This window comes from Phascolarctos cinereus, unplaced genomic scaffold (genome assembly GCF_003287225.1).
Source record: "Phascolarctos cinereus isolate Bilbo 61053 unplaced genomic scaffold, phaCin_HiC Scaffold_2;HRSCAF=192, whole genome shotgun sequence".
In the NCBI taxonomy this organism is placed as follows: domain Eukaryota; kingdom Metazoa; phylum Chordata; class Mammalia; order Diprotodontia; family Phascolarctidae; genus Phascolarctos; species Phascolarctos cinereus.
In genome coordinates this window covers 265,020,078-265,041,757 of record NW_027555625.1, presented here as the reverse complement: position 1 = coordinate 265,041,757, position 21,680 = coordinate 265,020,078, and the positions used below count along the sequence as shown (strand labels likewise).

Genomic DNA, 21,680 nt, shown 5'->3' with positions numbered 1-21,680 from the left:
ATGGCTGAGCTGAGACTAGAAGGCAGGTGTTCTGACTCCCAGTCTATGATTATCTCCTCTATACTATACTTGCATCTTCTCTTTTAAGAAAAGAAATCTGTTTGAGGAGATCAAAATAAAAATGTCTGTATCAGATGCAATCCAAAACTCACCACTTTCCAAGAAGCCTTCCCTGACTAGCTCCTCCTTGTACTGATCATTCTTTTGGCCCACATTCCAATATGCACTTGGGAATACAGTTTATATTTCTTGTATTTATTCATGTCCAGCTTTGCAATTTTTCCCTCATTGTTTCATGGATGTAAGTTTTATTTCTGAGAGAACTGACTCTGTCTTGTACTTATTTCGATTTTGGCACCACTCCCCAAATATGTAGGAAGACACTGTGTATACAGATGGTGCTCACTAAATGTTTGTTGAATGAATACACAAATTAATAAGTTAATCCATCCCCACTCAAGATAGGGTCAGGAGCTATTACAAGATTTCACAGAAATTTTGAGCAGAAAGGGACCATCGGCTGTCAAATGTCAGATCTGGAAGGGGCCGTAGAAAACAGTGTGTTAGAGGTGGAAAGATGGCAGACTAGAGAAGACTTACACCAACCCCTTCATTCTAGAGAGGAAGTAACTAAGACCCAGAGGAAGGCCCTGGGGGGAGAAAAAGATTGGAAAAGAAGAAGTCAAGTAGAAAACCTTGAAAGAGAGGGGCCTCAGAGAAGAGACGCTTTGAAGCCACCGAAGACTAGATTCAGCTTACAGTAAAATGAATACAGAAGAGAGGGCCCGGGGCGCATACAAATCAGGCCCCAGGTGTGGCAGCGACTGGTCACTGGGATGCAGTAGCCAGCCAAGTCAGCTGAGCCTTGTCTTAGGACAGGGCCAGCAGTGCTGGGGCGGCCAAGCCGGGGATTTACAGCTGCCAAACTCCTCCAATACCCCAACCAGGGTGGTCACATTTGCTTCCTTCCCTGACAAAGGGTATGCGGTTTTGGAAGGGCCCATGGAGATCTTCTAATCCAGGAGCTCTTAACCATTATCGTGTCATAGACCCCTTTGGCAGTCTGGCAAGGCCTAATAAACCTTTCTCAGAATTATGTGTGTATACATAAGCATACATATATGCATATATCCACATAGGCCCATGCACATATACCTACACATATATGTGTGCAAATACAATATACATGTAATATATAAATGAAAATACATAAGATTACAAAGGAAATCAATTACATTAAAATGCAACTTTTAAGATATTAAAAAAAAAGTTACAAGCCCCAAGCTAAGACCTCCTGGATTCTAGGCCAGTCCTCTCATTTTACTGAGGCCCAGAGTCACATACGGTCAGTGCAAGAAGCAGCACTCTCAGATGGCTGATTGTCTCACCCCCCTTGTGTTTGCTCGCTCTTTTCATTCAATCTCATTGGCTTCTGGTTTGGTTGGTTGATGCAGGAATGTAGGTACGTGGGAGGAGAAAGGAGCCACGGAGAGGGTTTCTTTCTTTCTTCCTCTCTCTCTCTCTCTCTCTCTTTTTTTATTTTTGGGAGGCAATTGGGGTTAAGTGACTTACCCAGGATCACACAGTTAGGATGTGTCTGAGGCCGGATTTGAACTCGGGTCCTCCTGACTCCAGGGCAGGTGCTCTATCCACTGCGCCACTTAGCCACCCCTGTATGTGATTTTCTTGACTGACCATCTCAAGTCAAGAAGTCAACAAGCATTTATTAAGTGCTTACTTTTTGGGAGGCACTATAATAAATGCTGAGGATACAAAGAAAATCCAAAACAGACCCTGCCCTCAGGGATCTCACATTCTAACGGAGGAGACAACAGGTAAACAACTACGTACGTACAACATACATATGGAGTAAATGGGAAGTAATGTCAGAGGGAAAGCACCAACAGGTGGAGGATGGGGGACCAGGAAAGGCCTCTTACAGAAGGTGGAATTTGAGCTGGGTCTTGAAGGAAGCCAGGAGGCAGAGACAAGGAGAAAGAGCATTCCAGGCATGGGAGATAGTATGTGAAAGGGCACAGAGTTGAGAGAAGTGTTATATGGTAAAGAAGAGCGATAAAACCAGTGTCACTGGATCACACAGTGTGTGGAGGGGAGTAAGAAGACTGCAAAGGTAGGAAGGGGTCAGGTTGTGAAGTACTTTAAAAGCCAGACTGGGGAAGTCACTGGAGTTTATTTTAGTGGGACAGTAACATGGTTAGACCTGCATTTAATTTAATTTAATTTATTTGGTGAGACAATTGAGGTTAAATGACCGGCCCAGGGTCACACAGCCACTAAGTGTCAAGTGTCTGAGGCCGGACTTGAACTCAGGTACTCCTGACTTCAGGGCCTGTACGCTATAGACCTGCATTTTAAAATTACTCTGGCAGCTGATTGGAGAATGGATTGGAACGGGGAGAGGCTCCAGGTAGACAGATCAGCCAGTAGGCTGTTGCAATAGTCCAGGCATAAGATGATGAGGGTCTGCACCAGGATGGTGGCAGTGTCAGAGGAGAGAAGGGGGCATGTATGAGATAGTAGAAGAGATGTCTCTTGACAACACTTGGCAATATCACCCCCTCCTGCCCTTGCTACTCATACTGTGAAATGCTCAGCATATAGTTCTGCTATAATGCTTGTTTCTAAAACACAAATTTGTTCCGACGTGATTGAAATATTTGGGAACATTTTGAGCAGAACTCCAATTTCCATTTTACTTATACTTGATTTCTTCCAAAAGGAACATCAGAAACACAGAAAACCGTACCACTTCCTAATAACTCACAAGCTGCAACTTTACAATGCCCGCTTCTACAAGCAAACTTTAGGTCTTTTTCAAGGAAAAGTGTCATGTCTGAGGGATTGCTGAGTTTTTGAGCATTGTGTCCCTAATCCCATTTTCCCTGTAAGCCTTGTGATTTTTATTGTGTGGTTTTTGCATAGGACTGTGATTTTTTTTTGGGGGGATGCCTATGTTCCACTGAATTCTCCTTCACGCCCCCCCAGGTAAACCCAAAGTCACTTCTCCCAACCTCCATACCCCCTACCTAAATTCTTGAGAAAAAATGGAAGTTTGAGGGAGTGTGAGAAAGAAAAACAAATAAAAGTCCCCAAAGAATATTAATCCTTATATATACATATGATTTCATATTTTTCCAACACATTTGTATTTATTTAAGTAGATTTATGCCTGATCTGTAAAATCGAATTACTTATACTTTGCTTGCTTGAAAGCAGAGGGTTGAACCAGATGATCTTCTAAGTTCTGAGATCTATCATTCCTCCTTATTTCTGAAAGGTTCAAAGTCAGTACTTCCCTATAAATTATCAGAGAACCTTAAAGGGCTACATAAAGGTTTATATCCCACCTCTGAAGCTTTTTTGTATGACCTCTCTGGGGTCTCATTTTCCTCATCTGTAAAAATGAGGGGGGTTGGACCACATGGCTCCGAGATCCCTTTCAACTGTAGGTCTATGATCCTATGATGTTATTTGATTCTTATAGTAGTCCTCAGGGAATAGGGTTAGGTAGAGCAGATATTTATAGTCCCTTTTTACAGGTGAGCAGACCATGGCTCCGAAACCTCAACTTGCCCAGGATTAGAAAATGAAGTGCTTGAAGCTCAGACTAGAACCCTTGGCACTGCATCAGGCTGTCTTGGGAAGAGAAGGCACAGGAGCCATGATATGTCTGGCCAGGTACAATTGAAGGTATTCAGACCTTGCTGAAAGACACCCTTCTCCCCCATTTTGCATCCGTCTCCATCTCTAGACTTCAGAGAGCAACCGTGAACTAACTGTAGCACTGAGCACATCCCTTGTCCATAGTAGGTGCTTATCTTATGTTTGTTGAATGAATGAATCGGTGACAGAGGAACTTATCCAACCGACATCTCTGGTCTACGTAGATTGTAGAGCCTAGTCTCTCCCTTTGGTGCTACCCTGGAGTACAGAAACCCTCCTTGGCTCATTGACTTGTGGAGGAAGTCTGTAAGCAAATGAACTTTTGTGTCGATGAATTCCCGCCCCCCTTGTCTTCCTCACCCCTGAGGACTGTTTTTCTCTCTCTCTCTGTCAGGAATTTCTCTGTGACCAGAAGTACAGTGATGAAGAAAACCTGGAAGAAAAGCTCACAGCCTTCAAGGGTAAGCCTGGGCAGGCAGCCCCCTGGAGCCCTCTGGGAGAGCTTCCAGGTGAAGCCCTCTGTCCTGGGAAAGCCCAGGGCCAGTTGCTGTTGACTCTGTCCCTGGTTCCCTTTGGATTCATTCCTTGGGTGGCAAACAAAGCAGCCAGATAGAACTCTGTCCCGTGGGGCTGGGCCATGACCTTATATACATTTTGGAACTCACCCTGTCCCTTTTTCCTTTGTGCTTCTTTGTGGAATCCAGGCCGGATACACCGGGTGTGGGGTTCTCCATGAACCCCACTGAGGGGAGAGTTCTTGCCCTCCTGTTCCTTTCTTGGTCCCTCAGACTGGCGCTCACTTTGGCCTTTCCTGCCCGGAAGATGCTTGCCACACCTTTAGGGCTCCCTGCCCTATGGTCCACCCTTGGCAGGAGCCTTTCTCCTTTTCCTCTCCTCCTCCCTTGCTTCAGGTCTGCAGGGCTGGCTTTTTTCTGCTTTGCTACCCGAGCCCCACTGGCTCTCGGTCGCCTTGCACAATCAGTCCATTGTGAGCTGCCTCTCCCCCTCCAAGCAAAGCGTCTCAGGAGCCCCTGTGGAGAATGGGCATTTGTGTAGCTGCACTGGGGCAGGGGGGCAGGATTTCTGCCCATTGAATCCCAGCAGCACAGGATGAAAAGAAAACACGAACATGGAGCCCATGTTGGAAAAGAGGCAGCATAAAGGCTCTTCTGTCTCAGTCTATGCCTTCCAGCTTCCAGCTTCCAGCCAGCGATCCCCTCCCCAAAGAGGAAATATATATGTAAGGAGTGTGAGGGGCGGATGGGTCCATAGACATGGGGCAGAGGAAGCTTTGTCCTTGGTGAGGACACACAAGCAGTAATATGTGACTTCATGACCCTAAGCAAGCAAAGTTCTTGGTATGCTGATCAGTCAGTCAGTCAACAAATATTTACTACACACTTACAAAGCGCCAGGCACTGGACTAGGTGTTGGAGTTACAAAGAAAGACTAAAGAACATTGTCCCTGCCCTCAAGGAGCTCACCAAATGCAGACAATTGGATATATACAAAGTAGATATAGGATAGGTGGAAGGCAATCTCAAAGAGAAGGTGCTAGTGGTAGAGTAGACTGGGAAAGGCCTCTTGCTGTCTCTCTCTTTTTTTTTTAATTAATTAATTTTTAGTTTTCAACATTCACTTCTATAAGATTTTGAGTTCTCAATTTTCTCCCTCCCCAAGACAGCATGCAATCTGATATAGGCTATACATGTACAATCCTATTAGCCATATTTCCACAATAGTCCTGTTGTAAAAGAAAACTCAGAACAAAAGGGAAAACCACGAGAAAGAAAAAAAAAGAGAAAGAAAATAGTATGCTTTGGTCTGCATTTAGATGCCATAGTTCTTTCTCTGGATGTAGATAGCATTTTCCCTCATGAGTCTTTTAGAATTGTCTGAGATCATTGCATGGCCTCTTACAGTCTTGAATGGAGCCAAGGAAATGAGATGGGCAGAACCTTCCAGATGTGAGAAACAGTCAGTACAAAGGCATGGCACAGACAGAAAATTGAGTATCTGGGGATATCGTTACAAGCAAAACCAAAGCTGATTCCTTCCCTCAAAGAGCTTACATTTTAATGGGTGGAGGAGGGGGAGAGACGATTAAAAAAAGGGGGAGCCTAAAAGGTGGAGGGGAAAAGGCAGATGGAGGAGGTGACGTGTGAGGGGACATGGTCCAGAGAGTCAGAAGCACAGCCAGGAGGAGAATGAAGCATGGCTGGTTTGTGCCCATTCCCAAAATGAAGGGCCCAGAAGGAACACACCAGCAGATAAGGGAGGGCTGCATGGAGGAGGGATGTTCCAGGGCAAAATGGCAGTTGGGTGATGGTGGCAAAGTCCAGAGATGTGAGAAAGCAGGAAAGGTGCAAAGGGAACACGTTATGAAGAGCTTAATGACAAGAGTAGTTTATATTTGATCCTGAAAATAATAGGGAGCCACTGGAGTTTAATGAACAGACTATAACACAATCAGACTCGCCCTTCAGGAAAATCGTTTTGGCAGGAGAGACTTGAGGCAAGGCAATCACATCAACAGTAACAGGAAATTTCAGAAGGTGGGGGAATGTTGACTTTAGGATGTCTGTAGGACATGCGGTTTGAGATGTCCAAGGGGCAGTTGGAGTTTTGTGACTGTGGCTCAGAAGAGAGACTAGGCCTGGATGTGTAGGTTTGGGAATCATCTGCATACAGATGATGCTTGAGCTCTTGGGAGCCAAGGAGTTTACCAAGAGAGTTTAGAGTGAAAAGAGGAAGCTCAAGACAGAAACTTAGAGGATGCCCATGGTTAGCTGACATGACACAGAGGAAAACCTAGAAAAGGAGACTGAGGAGGAGAGGTTGGACAACATTCCCTTTTCTTACATTTCTTTTGTCCCCTCAGTCTTGTAGATAACTAGGCTACCTTTCTTCCAAGTGGTTCAAAGAATATCCCATGTGTCATCTCATTTTTTTGGATCACTTTTTTGGAAAATTAAATGTTTTATTAAAAACATTACTAAAAATCAACACAACCAACTAAACTTGGTTAGTAAATAGTTACATCCTAATTAATTTCAGTGAAGTATCATAAAAGCTTTTCAGTGCTCTTTAATTTAATTTAGCCCCCTCATCTCCATCTCTTAAGTTTCCCTGACTTTCTTCAAGACTCAGGGAAAAAAAAGAACTTTACATGATAACTTTATTATATATTTAAAAGGAATAGCAAGTTGTACATAATAGATTTGCAATTTCATGTGCAATCATCTTTTTTATTATACTGTATTATGGAAATGCTTGTTTTATTCCATAAATTAAAAATTAAATAAATACAAATTTTCAAAAAGACTCAAATCCCACTTTTTGAAAAAGGCAAGTCCACATCAGAATTCCTTGTTTCCTCATTTATTGTGCTCTCATATAGTCAGAGTGTATTCTGTTCTTTTTTTTCCCCCTTATTCTACAAAGGTTTTAGGGTCATAGAATCATAGATTTAGAGGTAGAAGGGACCTTAGCAACCATTGGCCCAACTCCATTACTTTACAGATAAGGCACCCAAAGCAGAGAGGGCAAAAGACTTGCCCAAGGTCACAGATAGTAAATAGTAGAGGTAATATTCAAACCCAGGACCTCCAACTGCAAATCCAAGACTTTTTCCTCCTTACCATGCTAATTCCTTATAAGGTTTTTTTTAAATTCCTCCAACTTATTGGTCTCAAATGCATTACAGTATTCCATTATATTGATATAGCATAATTTAACCCTTAATTCCCCTATTGTTAGATATCTGGGTTGTTTTTCAGTCCTTGTTTGTTTTGCAATTATACATATATATATGTATGTGTGTGTATGTGTATATACATACATACATATATATATGTATATGTAATACGGCTTTGAAAATTTTTTTAACAGATTGCTCTTTTTGAAAATGACTAAGGGTTTATTCCCAATGATTGGGTAGAAGGATGTCATTATTTTTGTAACTTTTACTATACATTGCCAGACTGTTCCCTGAAAAGATTCTGCAAGTTTGTAATTCCACCAGTAATGAATGGATGTAGGTGTTTCTCCACGATTTCTTATTTATCTTCATAGTATTACTGAGGGAGAAGGAAGAAGCAGGTAACATTACCTCCAATTTCCAGAAAGGACAACTGAGTCTCAGAGAGGTTAAATGCTTCATTTCAAGATAAACTGGATGTCAGTGGAGGAATATGAATAAGGATGAAAGAAAATGCTGATTCTCTGAGTGGATTGCCAAAAAAAAATAACAATTCACATTTACATAATTCTTTTAAGGTTTATAAAGTGTTTTCCTTACAATAATCCTGTGAGGTAGATGTGGGAGTATCATCATTATCATCCCCATTTTACAGATGAGAAAACTGAGGCTCATAATTAAGTCACTTGCCCACAGCCACACAGCTAAGAAGTTTTAGAGCTAGGACTTGCACCCCAGTCTGCTGACTCAGTCCAGTACTCTTTCCTCTTTCCTTTTCTGTTTCTGAGCCAACTGGTGTTGAGATAGTCTGGCGCTTTGCAGAAGTTCTTGTTTGCTGCTTTCCTTGGGCTCCCTCTATAACATAGACTCTTACTCTGTTTTCCAGAGAAGTATATGGAATTTGACCTGAACAATGAAGGAGAAATTGGTAAGTCAATTCACTAAGGACTAAGCAGGGCTGGGAAGTTTCCTCGGAGGTGAATGAGGGAGAGGGAAGGTGGGAAGGGAATGCATGCATACAGGGGACATACCCAAGGGTGATGGGTAAGAGTCCACACTGACCTGTGTGTGTGATTGGGAGAGAATGACAGAATTTAGAGGGGAAAGGGACCTCACTCGTTCAACTGATGGCTGACAAGTGAGCATCCAGCCTCTGCTTGAAGACATTCAAGGAGCAAGGACCCACTGTATCAAAGAAGACCATTCTATTTTAGATAACCCTTAACTCTTTGAAAGTTTTTGGGTGTTTTTTTGTTTGTTTGTTTGTTTTTTGCTTTTTCGACGAGGCAGTCGGGGTTAAGTGACTTGACCAGGGTCACACAGCTAGTAAGTATCAAGTGTCTGAGGCCGTATTTGAACTCAGGTTCTCCTGACTCCAAGGCTGGAGTTCTATCCACTGTGCCACCTAGCTGCCCTCTTTGGAAGTGTTTCCTGACATGAAGCCTAAGTTTATCTCTTTGTGACTTCTCTTCCCTGCCTCTTCTCTCTTCCCCTCCCACCCCCCACTCCTATCCCCCATTTGTAATATTTCAAAAGAAGTTAGAGCTTCTAGGAAGTGTACTCATTGTTTCAGGGTTTTTCCCAACTCCCAGACTCCAAGGTAAAAGGCTTTTACTAGGGCTAATTGGCTACCACTGAAGCCAAGCCTAGCCTCTGGCATTGCTGATACCCTTCACTTCTCACTCTTCTTTGGGCCTTCTATTTCTTCCAAAGCCTACCTCCATAGTCAGCAATTTGCCTGAAATTTTAGATCTGAGAGGGACCTGTAGAGAATGAAGGATGTTGAACTGTGTCCTGGCCCCAGATATGTTTCTACTCTTTTAGCAGCAGACAAAGAGAAGTCAAATGCCTTTAGAAGACCTTAGCTTCCTGTTCTCATACTGTTTTTCTTAATTTTCTTTTTAACTAGTCAAATACAGACATAATAAAAAATATTTTAGTAAATTAAGCAGCTTGAGCATGGTAGATAGAGAGTAGGCCTTGGACTCAGAATATCCTGCCTCTGATACATACTGGCTGTGTCCTTCTGGGCAACCCTCTATGCCAATAAGACTGTAAACTATAAGGCCAGTAGACCCTGCTCCTAGGAAAATTCTAGAATGGATCATTAAAGAAATAGTTGGCAAATATTTAGAAATGGAAACTATGATTATAAATATCGCTTCATCAAGAATAGGTCATGCCAGATCTTAAATTGTATTATAAAGCAGCAATCATCAAAACTACTTGGTATTGGCTAAGAAATAGAGTGGTGAATCATTGGAATAGGTTAAGTAGACAAGACACAGTAGTCAATGACTATAGTAATCTACTGTTTGATAAACCCAAAGACCTCAACTTCTGGGACAAGAACCCACTATTTGACAAAAACTGCTGGGAAAACTGGAAAGTAGTATGGCAGAAACTGGGCGTAGACCAACATCTTACACTGTATACCAAAATAAAGTCAAAATGAGTGCACGATTTAGACATAAAGGCTGGTACCATAAGCAAACTGGGAGAGCAAGGAATAGTTTACCTGTCAGATTTATGGAGAATGGAAGAATTTATGACCAAACAAGAGAAAGAGAACATTATGAAATGCAAAATGGATAATTTTGATTACATTAAATTAAAAAGTTTTTGCACAAACAAAGCCAATGCAACCAAGATTAGGAGGGAAGCAGAAAATTGGGAAAGAATTTTTATAATCAGTGCCTCGTATCTAAACTATATAGAGAACTGAATCAAATTTGTAAGAATACAAGTTATTCCCCAATAGATAAATGGTCAAAGGATATGAACAGGTAGTTTTCAAATGAAGAAATTAAAGCTATCTATAGTCATATGATAAAATGCTCTAACTCACTATTGATTAGAGAAATGCAAATCAAAACAACTCTGAGGTACCACATCACACCTATCAGATTGGCCAACATGACAAAACAGGAAAATGATAAATGCTGGAGAAGATGTGGGAAAATTGGAACACTAATGCATTGGAGTTGTGAAGTGATCCTACCATTCTGGAGAGCAATTTGGAACTGTGCCCAAAGGGCTATAAAAATGTGCATACCCTTTGACTCAGCAATAGCACTTCTAGGACTGTATCCCAAAGAGATCGTAAAAATGGGGAAAAGATCCACATGCGCAAAAATATTTGTGGTAGTTCTTGTGGTGGCCAAGAATTGGACATTGGGGGGATGCTCATCAATTGGGGAATGGCTGAACAAGTTGTGGTATGAGAATGTAATGGAATCCTATTGTGCTGTAAGAAATGATGAGCAAGTGGACTTCAGAAAAACCTGGAAGGACTTATATGAATTGATGCTGAGTGAAGTGAGCAGAACCAGGAGCACATTGTACACACTAACAGAAATATTGTGGCAGGATCAACTGTGAATGACTTAGCTCTTCTCAGCAATACCAGGATCTAAGTTAACTCTAAAAGACTCATGATGGAAAATGTTATCCACATCCAGAGAAAGAATTATGGAATTTGAATGCAGTTCGAAGCATACTATTTGCTCTTTTTTTCCTTCTGTTTTGTTTTGTTTCTTCTTTCTTGTGGCTCCTCCTATTGGTTCTAATTCTTCTTTACAACATGACTAATATGAAAATGTGTTTGGTAGGAATGTATATGTGTAGCCTATATCAGATTGTAAGCCATCTGGGGGGGGTGGGAGGGGCAGAAAATTTAAAACTCAAAAAGCTTATGAAAGTGAATGTTGAAAACTAAAAATAAATTAATTAAAAAAAAAAAAGAATAGGTCATGCCAGACTAAACTTAAGTTCCTTTTTGGACAAGACTAGCTGAGAATGCTATGGACATGATTTACCTTGATAAAATATTTCATGCTATTTTTGTAAATAAGAAGGAGGGATATAGATCAGACAATAGTTGAGAACTGGTTGAGTGGCCAAACTCCAAAAGTAGTTGTTACTATTTCCATGTTAAGATGGCAGGAGGTCTCCAGGGAAATGCCTCAGGGATCTAGGGATCTGTGCTTGGCCCTTTATCAGTGACTTGGATAAAAGCAGGTGCTATGCTCAGCAGATTTGCATATGACAAAAAACTGGAGCCTACTGACTTTCCTAGCTTTCTCCAAGTCCCAGCTAAAATCTCATCTTTTACAGGAAACCTTTCCTAATCCCTCTTAATTCTAGCGCCTTCCCTCTTCTAATTATTTCCTATTTTTCCTGAATATAGCTTGTTTATACATATTTGTTTTCTTGCAGTCTCCTATTAGATTGTGAGCTCCTTGAGGGAAAGAGCTGTCTTTTGCCTCTTTGTTTCCCCAGTGTTTAGCACAATACCTGGCACATAGTAGGCACTTATTGACTGACCGGCTTACCCCCAACCCCCATCCAACCTGTTGCCACGGCTGTTGATTTCACCTTTGCAGCATCTCTAGACTACACCCCCTTCTCTCCAGCACTGCCACCAGACCCTCATCACCTCACACCTGGACTACAGCCATAGCCTGCTGGTGGGTCTGCCTGCCTCAAGTCTCTCCCCACTCCAATCCATCCTCCATTCAGCCTTTAAAGTGATTTTCCTAAAGTACAGAACTGACCACACCATCCCCTTATTCAATAGTTCCAGTGGCTCCCTATTGCCTCCAAGGTCAAATCTAAAATACTCACTTTGGCATTCAAAGTCCCTCCTACCTTTCCAGTCTTCTTGCATCTTACTTCTGGACGGGTATCCTTCAATACTCCATCTCTCAACTCTGGGCATTTTCTCTGGCTGGCTCTCCCTCCTCTGCTCTAACTACTGACCTCCCTGGCTTCCTTTAAGTCCCAACTAAAATCTCACCTTTTACAGGAAACCTTCTCAAACCCCTCTTAATTCCAGTGCCTTCCCTCTTTTAATTATCTTCTATTTTTTCTGTATATAGCTCACTTCGTATATATTTGTTTGCTTGTTGTCTCTCTGGTTAGATTGTAAGTTCCCTGAAGGCGAGACTGTCTGTTGCCTCTTTTTGTATCCCCAGTACTTAGCACTGTGCCTTGTACACAGCTTAATAAATGTTTATTGATTAAACAATTATGGTTAGATAGCTAACACTGTGGATGTGAATCTGAAAGGACCTTTTCAGGTTAGGAGGGGTGGAAAACCTGTGTGACCTTCTAGATCCTTAAGTGCAGCCTTTTGATTGAATCCAAATTTTACAGAACAAATCCGAGGTTCCCCACCCCTGGGCTAGAGCTTTGAGCTAATTTGATCTAATAAGGGGTAAATGTAAATTCTTGTCCTTGGCTACAAAAAAATCAACATTGCAAGTATAAGGTGGAGGAGGAATGAATAATTCTGAAAAAGATCTGGGAGTTTTAGCACAAATGCAGGCAGGCTCCAGAAGAGTCCCTGGCAACAAAAAAACCCCTAATGAAATCTTGGGCTGAGTTGTGAAGGGTGGACCTTCCAGTAACAGGAAGGTGTACTTTGTTCTCATCAGACCTCATATGGAGTATTGTGGTCAGTTCTGGGAATCATGGTTTAAGAAGCGTCTAGAAGGTTAGGGCCTGGGGATGCCATATGAGAATCAGTTGAAGGAACTGGGCATGTTTGTCTTAGAGAAGAAAAAACTTAAGAGGGACATGAGCCACCTTCAAGTATCTGAAGAGTTATCATATGGAGAAGGGACTAGATTTGGTCTGAGAGGCTCTACAGGGCAAAACCAAGAGCAATGGTTAGATGTCTTGAGAGGATGAAAAATTTCAGTTAATTGTCAGGAAAAAAACTTCCTAAGAATTAGAGCAGTTCAAAAGTGGAATGGGCTATCCTGCCTGGCCTGGAGGAGCTGTAGCCTCCCTGTCTTTGGAAGTCTTCCAGGTAAGGCTGGCTGGATGACCACTTGCTAGATAATTGAGAATGATAATTCCTTCTGTGGACTGAACTAGGTGGCTTCTGAGATTCCTACCAACTCCCAAAGTCTGATTCTGTGAAGTTGCAAAGCAGATGTCCATTTGTATTAGTCAAGAGAACTCCCTTGTTAAGGGTTCACCATATTGATAAAATCACAGGTCCTGACCATGCATACATATCCATATATATGTGCATATTCATGATAGATGAAATATGTATTTTGGGGAGGGTAATATTGAATTTTTCCATTCATTTTTTGGTACAAGTCTGGGGTAGGCAAAGTGCCACTGACATCCGTTTGTAAAGTATAAGAGTAGGACATTAGGGGGTAGAGAAACAGCTGGTCTTTTGGGGAAAAAAAAGTAAACACTTAAAAATATATTATTTATTATATATGATGGCTTTCTGAGAGGTCGTTGTTTGTCTTTTGCTCTTAAAGGGGACCATGCCATCAGGAAGGTGATGCCATGACTTGCAAGTGAATTGGAGTGATGGAGGACTGTGCAAAGTCACCAGCCTCACTCCTCCAGAGCCATCTGAGTCCAGTAGCAAGAGAGAGATCAATCAGGACTACTGGAGATGGCCCCAGATTCTCTGAGAGGGAGAAAGGTTAAGATCACTAGGAGAATTGTAGAGATGTAAAAAGTAAAAATAGATCAATAAAATTTTATGTTGAAATTTTTAAAGGGGGAGGGGGAGAGACAGAAAGAGAGAGCTACTCTTACTCCCATTTGCCCTGACCCTCTCATCCTGAGCCACTGTTTCCCAAAGCTTTGGAATTAGCTTGGCAGTCTCCTTCCCAGGTTGCTGATAATGCATTGTTTCACTGGAGAGCAAGGGTGGTGGAGGGGAAGGGGTTGGGGGTAGGGTGGGGCTCTGTCCAAAGCACCAGCTCCACAGGGGTGGGGGTTCTTTGCCTGTGTGTGCCTTCTTTGTTTTTCTTGCATTTTTTTTCTTGTTTGTTTTCCTGCTCTGCATGGTATTTTTGGCATTTCTGTTCCTCCCAGCTGGGGAGGTGCCCCTTCACTTCCCCATGGGGTGGGGGGTCATTGTGAGGAGCTATTCTGCTGAATTGCATAAAGTTCAAGTCAGCTTGCCAGCTTGCTGCCTGCACCCTACCACGAAGTCAAGAAAGAAGCTGCAATCAACAGAGACCTGGCTCTACTTCAGGAAGGAGGCAATAGGAGGCAGGAATGCCCCTTACTATAACCTCCTTTAGCAATCTAGCAAACATTTATTAAGCATCTACTGGATGACAAGACCCTATGCTCTCCTCTGGGGATGTAAAGACACAATCTCAGCCTGTGATGAGCTTATATTTTAATAGAAATTCAGACATACACAAATAAGTATTGATCAATCTATTAGCAAGCATTTATCAAGGGCTTTCTATGTGCCAAGCACCGTGCTAGGTATTGGGAACACAAATATAAAAAATAAAACAAGGCAACAGCTAGGTGGCACAGTGGATAGAGCGCTGGCTCTGGAGTCAAGAGGACCTGAGTTCAAATCCAGCCTCAAATACTTACTAGCTGCATGACCTTGGGCAAGTCACTTTACCTAGATTGCCTCCAAAAAAAAAAAAAGAATGAAGCAAGCAGTCTACTCTCAAGCTTACATTCTAACTAGTATATTTCAAGGTAAGCTGTGATAAGAAGAAAGAAAATTCCAGTGACGTGACCCAAAGAAATTTTGAGGCAAACAAAATAATTTGCATCATGAGATCAGAGAAAACTTCAAGGATCATGTGGCACCTGAGCTGGATCTTGAAGGAAGAGAAGAATTTCATCAAGTGGAAATATGGAGGATGTGCCTGGGCAAGATCAAGGAGTAGTCTGGCTGGAATGTAGAGTGATTAAAGGAGAGTAGGATGAAATGAGGCTAGAAAGGTGGTTTGGAGCCAGACTGTGGAGGATCTTAAATTCCAGATGGAGGAGTTTGTATTTTATTCTAGAGGCAACAGTGAGCCCTAGAAGGTTCTTGAGCAGGGAGTGGCACAGTCAGACACAGTCTGACCCCATTTATATTTTCAAATAATCTTTTAATATTTATTGATATCTTTTATAGTATCTTCACTGTATCTTTTATATCATCTTCATTTCCATATGTATCCTTCCCCCTTCTCTACCCAGAGAGTCATCTTTTGTAACAGAGAACAAAATAAGAGGAGGAAAAAAAAGGCAGTTCTGTATAATTAACCATTGCATCAACTAGGACTGACAGTATATGTAATGTTTTGCAACCAGAGCCTCCCTCCTCTGCAAAGAAAGAAGGGAAGGAGGTCCATTTTCTTATGTTTTCTTCATCAGACCAAGTGTTGACTCCCCTACTCCTACTGGGACACATGTCAGCGACTCCTTAGGAGAGAATCCTCGCTGAATGGTATTAACACCCACTCCTTTGGGCGCCAAGTTACCTTCTCTCACTCCTCAGTACCTTTATAGAGAAAACCATAGAATCATAAAATCTTAAAGACAGAAAGGATCTTAGAAGACCCAATGACCGTGGAATGTCAGAGCAGGAAGGGCCGATAGATGTCATCTAGTCCAGTGGTATCAAAAGCAAATAGAAAGGATCTCTGCAGACTGCATATTTACTTAGAAAACGACAATTTAACATTGTTTATGTTGTGTTGCATTTTTGTTTTTTTTTTTTTGTTAAACGCTTCCTCGATTATGTTGCGTGAGGAGCAGTCTTGAGTTTGACATTTCTGATCTAGCCCAACCCTTTTGTCATTCAGAAGAGGAAAATGAAAAAAAGGAGAAGAGAAGAATGGATATTCTAGACCAGCAGTCTTCCTTGCATATATGGCCTGTCCAAGTACAGTAAATTTGCTTTTTCCCTGGCAGACCTGATGTCCCTGAAGAGGATGATGGAGAAGTTGGGTGTTCCGAAGACTCACTTGGAGATGAAGAAGATAATCTCCGAGGTGACAGGTGGGGTCAGTGATACCATCTCCTACCGGGATTTCGTGAATATGATGCTTGGGAAACGTTCAGCAGTCCTCAAACTGTGAGTAGCACTCCCTGAATCTGCCTCCCTGAGCCTCTAAAGCCAAAACCATTCTATGCAGGCATATTTCCCAACTTGGGACTCTGCATTCATCCCCAGCCCTGGTACTAGTCTCCCTGCTCTCGTGCCTTTGCCTTCCTTACCTCTTTACTGAATATCCAACCCACAGAGTCCATAGTTTCTCATCCTTGAAGAGCTGTGTGTAGGTTGGAGACATCACAGGGTGAAAGGATGTTAGATCTGAGAGAATCTTAGAGATCATTTACTTCAACCCCCATCTTATAGAGGAGAACACAAGTCTAGAATGGGGAAGCAACTTACCCAAAGTCACATAAGAACTTAGGGGCAGAATTGGGATGAGAATCCCATGAGGTAGTGCTCTCAAAATCCTAATACCCCTTCAAGGTCCTAGAAACTTTCATACATGATACAAATGGGAATCGCTATCATTCAGGCCTCTTGACTCCTCTCTATCTGCTTACATTCATATTTAAGAGGCAGTATGGTATAGTGGGCAGCTAGATGGTATAGTCGATAGAGTACGGGGCCTGGAGTCAGGAAGACTTACCTTCCTGAGTTCAAATCTGGCCCCAGACACTTACTAGCTGTGTGACCCTGGGCAAGTCACTTAACCCTGTTTGCCTCAGTTTACTCACCTGTAAAATGAGCTGGAGAAGTAAATGGCAAATTGCTCCAGTATCTTTGTCAAGAAAACTCCAAATGGGGTTACAGAGAGTAAGACACAACTGAAAATGACAGAACAACAATAACAAAATGTCATAGCGGATAGAGTGCTGGGCTAGGAGTCAGAAAGACCTCCTGCCTCAGATGCTCAATAGCTGTATGACCCTCGGCAGCCCATGTAATCTCTTGGAGCCTCAGTTTCCTTATTTGTAAAATGAGACTGGACTAGAGCACCTTTGGAATCTCTTGCAGCTCAGGTATTGTACTCTTCCCACTTCCTTTTCCCTCTACCAGACTCTCACTATCTTTCTATGGACAGAGCAATGATTCTATTCTGTTCTCAAAAAATTGCCTTAGTTCTTAGTAGAGAAGAATAGGACTTTCCTTAAAAAAAAAAAAACCTGTAATCTTTTTAGTAAAATTGCTATTCCTGAAATGATCATTGCCAATTTTGGTTTCTTTAAATCTCTGTGCAAAGCAGCTAAGGCTAGAAACTGCCTTTTTTTTTTAATTACCAGAAGGTAGTAAGTAACTTAAATCCCTCTGACCCCTACTCTCTCAGGGCCTCTCTGCCCTTCACTCAAGTAGCCCCAGGCTGTCCCAGGTAGAACCAAACATGAGTTGCTCCTAGTCTCATGATCACTGGAAATAAAGAGCCAGAGCCAGAGGTTTCATTCCCACAGACTGGTGATTCTTAAAGGTATGCAGTCTACTTTGAAGCTTGCTAGATGGTCCGTGAATTTCATGGAACTCACAATTGTATGCCATGCCTGAGTACCTCAGGAATTTCATGGAACTTAACTAGCATGCCACAGCTAGGAATCTCCCAGGAATTGCATTATCCCCATTTTACAGATGAGGGATTTTGACACAGGGAAGGGTTAAAGGGATCACATGTCTAACAAGTGCCTGAGGTGGGGTTTGAACCCAGGTTTTCCCGACTCCAACTTCAGTGCTCTATCCATCATGAAACCTAACTGATTGCTTCTACACCACCAATTACTAGCCATATGAGGATGAGTTGTTTAACCAGTCTGAATCTCAATTTATTCTCCTGTAAAATGGGAATGATAATTGCCATCCTACCTGTCTTCATAAGGTTGTTGTAAGGTTCTAAGAGAGCACATGTAAAAGTTTGTGTAAATAAAAGGCACATTCCAAGTGCAGGAAAACACAGAGACCAACCTAATCCAGTTTTTCTTTTCTCCCTGTTCCCTACCCTCAACAGAGTCATGATGTTTGAAGGAAAAGCCAACGAGAATGCCCCCAAGCCTGCTGGTCCCCCTCCTGAGAGAGACATTGCCAGCCTGCCCTGAAAGTCCCTGCTCTGCCTGCCTGCCTGCTTCCCTGGCCAGCACTCAGTGGGGCTTCTTGCATCTCCTTGTGACTTTTCTTATTTGTTCCTTATTGCTTTGTGGTTTTTGTTTGCTCCTTGTTTTTGTTTTTTTCATTTTTTACCTTAGAAAGTTTTAGTGATTTTTTTTAAAGGCACAAACTAATCTGCCTTAGGGGAGTTAGAAATGGGAGGAATCCAGTGCCTTTGGGCCCTTCCCTTCTTTTGCAGAAGGGCTCATCAGAATTGAGATGAATGTTGGGGTATCGCTGATGTCAAACCAAATACTTATCCTTGGAGACTACTATTTCCTTTCTTCCATAACGTCTGAGTGAGATTAGGTGCTCTCCGCAGTGAGATAAGGGACTTAGATCAGGACCTGTAAATATCTTCCCACTTCCGCTAGTAGCTTTTGGGGTGATCTGAGCCACAATTTCACTTTACCTGCCTTTTAACGTACCTCTCAGGACTCTGGATTCCTGATGATATAGATGCCTTCTCCATGGATAGCATGCAAGAAGCCTGGGGAGCATAGGCAAAACAGCTGGCTTCCACTAAGGTTTTCCCCATTTGCTCTGTGGTCCCAGCTGCCCCTAGACCTTTCTGTCTTCTAGATATCCTGCCGGTCAGCATTTTCATTTGGTATGATCCAGGTCTCCTGTAGCCTTTTGCTTGATCTAAGTAAGCCTGTCATCATGAATGAAGGAATGTGAAGGTGCTGAAATCAAATGCCTCCATGATTAAGAAGGGAAAAAGGTATGGAAAAAAGAGTTAAAAAATTGGGCCCAACAGAGTTACCTTTGGGACTTTGCTCTCTGGAAATAAAGACATCTAGGGACCAATGATGACCCTGAGGAAAATAGCAAGCTAACTGAAGGTTGGACCAGGTTGAATGTTATCTCTTCCAGGGGCAAAAAAAGATGTGAGAAAAAGATGAGAGGGCTTTTGGAGGTCTTCCTTCTAACTGCAGATCATCCCAGGGAGTCAGCACAGTCTCTGTCCCATTTCAAGGGAAGATTTAACAGCATCAGAGGCCAGTGGGGAACTGAGAACCCCAGTACCAAAATGTTACACCTGACTCTCTGTGAAGGGCTAGCATATGAAGGACATTTCTATGAAGAACTAGGGGAGAGGCCCTTCTGGCCATGACCTGGCTGGTTTTTTACTCCTTGCAGAAAGCTTTAATGCCTCTTGATGGCAAAGGCCCAGTGTCCTGCAAACCTCACTTGGCCTTTGTTTTCAGATTGCCCCTCTGGTTTCTCTGGGTGTGATATCTGTGATGCATCCCTAAGGTGTTGTATTACAGAAACAAATGTTAGAGCTGGAGAGGATTTTGGAACATGGAATTTTAGAATGGGAGACCCTCTAGTCCAATCTCATTGTTAGTAAATAGGTGAGACTAGAACTGTCTCTTGTGGCAGAAAAGGAGAGAGAGAGAGGTAGCCAGAAAGAAATTCTAGGGTATATGCTTTGTGTAAATCCTGCACTAGGTGAAGATGACTGGGTACCTCAGTTCACCCTTTATTATAGCATTAGCATGAGGAATCTATTTGCCTGCGTTACCCAGATATCTTCCTCTGTTCCCCAAAGGACCTCTCTGCCTCCTGCCCTCCCAAGCTTCAGAAACGTTTGAAATTTTTGTAGGACATTGTAAAGTTAGTGTCTTGATTCATAGTGAACAGACAGTGCCCTTCGGTCTGAGCTGCCTGGCCCTGCAGAGGTCCCTCTGGAAGCAGCATTGCAGCGGGCCCTGTGGAAGGGGCTTAGTATGTAGAATTGATCCACCATCCACAGTATGACTGGGTGGCTGTCTGAGCCCCAAGGCAGCAGTTGGTCTTGGAATGCCAGCGTGGACGTCTTTACCTAGAAAGGCATAACTAGAACTCTGTGGAAAATGTGACAAAGATGGACTTTGTCACTGGCTACATCCCCTTGGTGGGGTGAGGGTGGATCTGTGCTCCTGGATTATTTGGTGTTGTGCCCCCTTTCAGAAGACTGAAAAACATTAGTAGTACTATCTGTGAATATGACGATGGTCCCCATTCTGAGCAGGGCTTAGACTGTGTTGTGCCTTGCTCCATTCTTAATTGTGATAGATGCTGCTAAGCAAAGAACTTTCTGAATTAGCTTGGAGGCAGGGTGAATGAGCTAAGTCATTGTTGCATGTGAGCCTACCTGGTCCTGACAGGTTCAGGAGCCAGGAAATATTTTTGGCTACGAGTGGTTGAATTTTGGCCTGAGTAGTTGCCAATATGTGCAGACATAGTTGAAGTTTAACCTTTGAAACATTGCTCCTTATAAATTCTATCCTAATTATTATTTCCATAAGGCGACCAACAGAGCTAGCAGCTGACTTGAAATTCTCCCCTCCCCTTTTAAACTGCTGTCTCTTTTTCCCTGGGATGTACTTTGAGCAAGATGAAGTCTGTTTTGGCATCCCAGTCAGATGTAGATGCAATGATTCTCCCTTAGAAGTAAAGAAAGAAGGAGCTGGGCTTCTTTCAGTGGGTTCTGTGGCTTTCTATGACCCCAGGAAAGCCTTGGAAATAATTTTCTTCTACTTTTCCAAGAAATGGGAACAAATGATTTGCTCACAAGCTCTGAGAAGAGGCAGAGAAGGAAGTACTACTCTTTGAAAGGGGTCTCCTCTGATAAAATACATCAACTCCTTCTCCATGGCTCTTCAAGACTCAGAACTTGTTGGAACTGCCCCTCAAACAGAGCCATTTCTGGGAATGGTGATAACTTGGACGGATATGAGGAGCTGCCCCTTGCGTCTGGGGCTCATCTTTTCTGCCTTGGACTTACAAAGCATTGGACTTTCATATCCTGACTTTTACTTTTGAAAGACCAAGTCTGACCAAGTTATAATTCAACCAGATTCTGTCAAGGGCTTGGGCCCTTTTTTGGAACTGAAAAGGAAGAGTTCACCAGAGCTGAGTGAAGTGTCTGTTTGTATGTTTGTGCGTCTGGGAAGGGGGAAGGGGTCACTTCTATAGACTGAAAATAAACTGGACGAAATGTTCATTGGCCTGTTTATTTTGGAGCTTCCAGGCCTACTGACATGAGTCTTAGGTTATATACCCCAGATGCAGTTTTACAACTGCAGTCACACCTGCAACCTTGCCGATCTGGAGATGTCTCAGAACTCTTTGTCCCTGGATTGACTCACTATTTCTTGAGAGGCCCTAGCCATGTTCACCTCATTCCCCAGCTCAACTCACTCTCTGGAATGTTCTGCCTCACCAGCAACCTTGATGTCCCTCTCCCTTCCACAACAACTCTGTGAGGTAGGAAGTACAAGTGTTGTGCCCAATGAGGAAAGGGATGTTCATCGAGGTGAGAATTGCCCATGGTCACATTCAATTCAATTCCATAAGCATTTACAAAGGAGTGTAAGGCACTGAGCTAAGTGCTGA

At 42.6% G+C, this 21,680-nt stretch overlaps 1 protein-coding gene across 1 annotated transcript in view; it reads left to right on the top strand.

Moving 5' to 3' along the window:
* Positions 1–21,286, top strand: part of AIF1L (allograft inflammatory factor 1 like) — a 35,884-nt gene extending 14,598 nt beyond the window's left edge. The window contains exons 3-6 of the mRNA XM_020973564.2: positions 4,079–4,145; positions 8,271–8,312; positions 16,082–16,244; positions 18,157–21,286. Of these exons, the coding sequence (XP_020829223.1) occupies positions 4,079–4,145; positions 8,271–8,312; positions 16,082–16,244; positions 18,157–18,244 (360 nt within the window). The 3' untranslated portion in view covers positions 18,245–21,286. The remainder of the gene's footprint in view (positions 1–4,078; positions 4,146–8,270; positions 8,313–16,081; positions 16,245–18,156) is intronic.
* Positions 21,287–21,680: the final 394 nt, after the last annotated feature.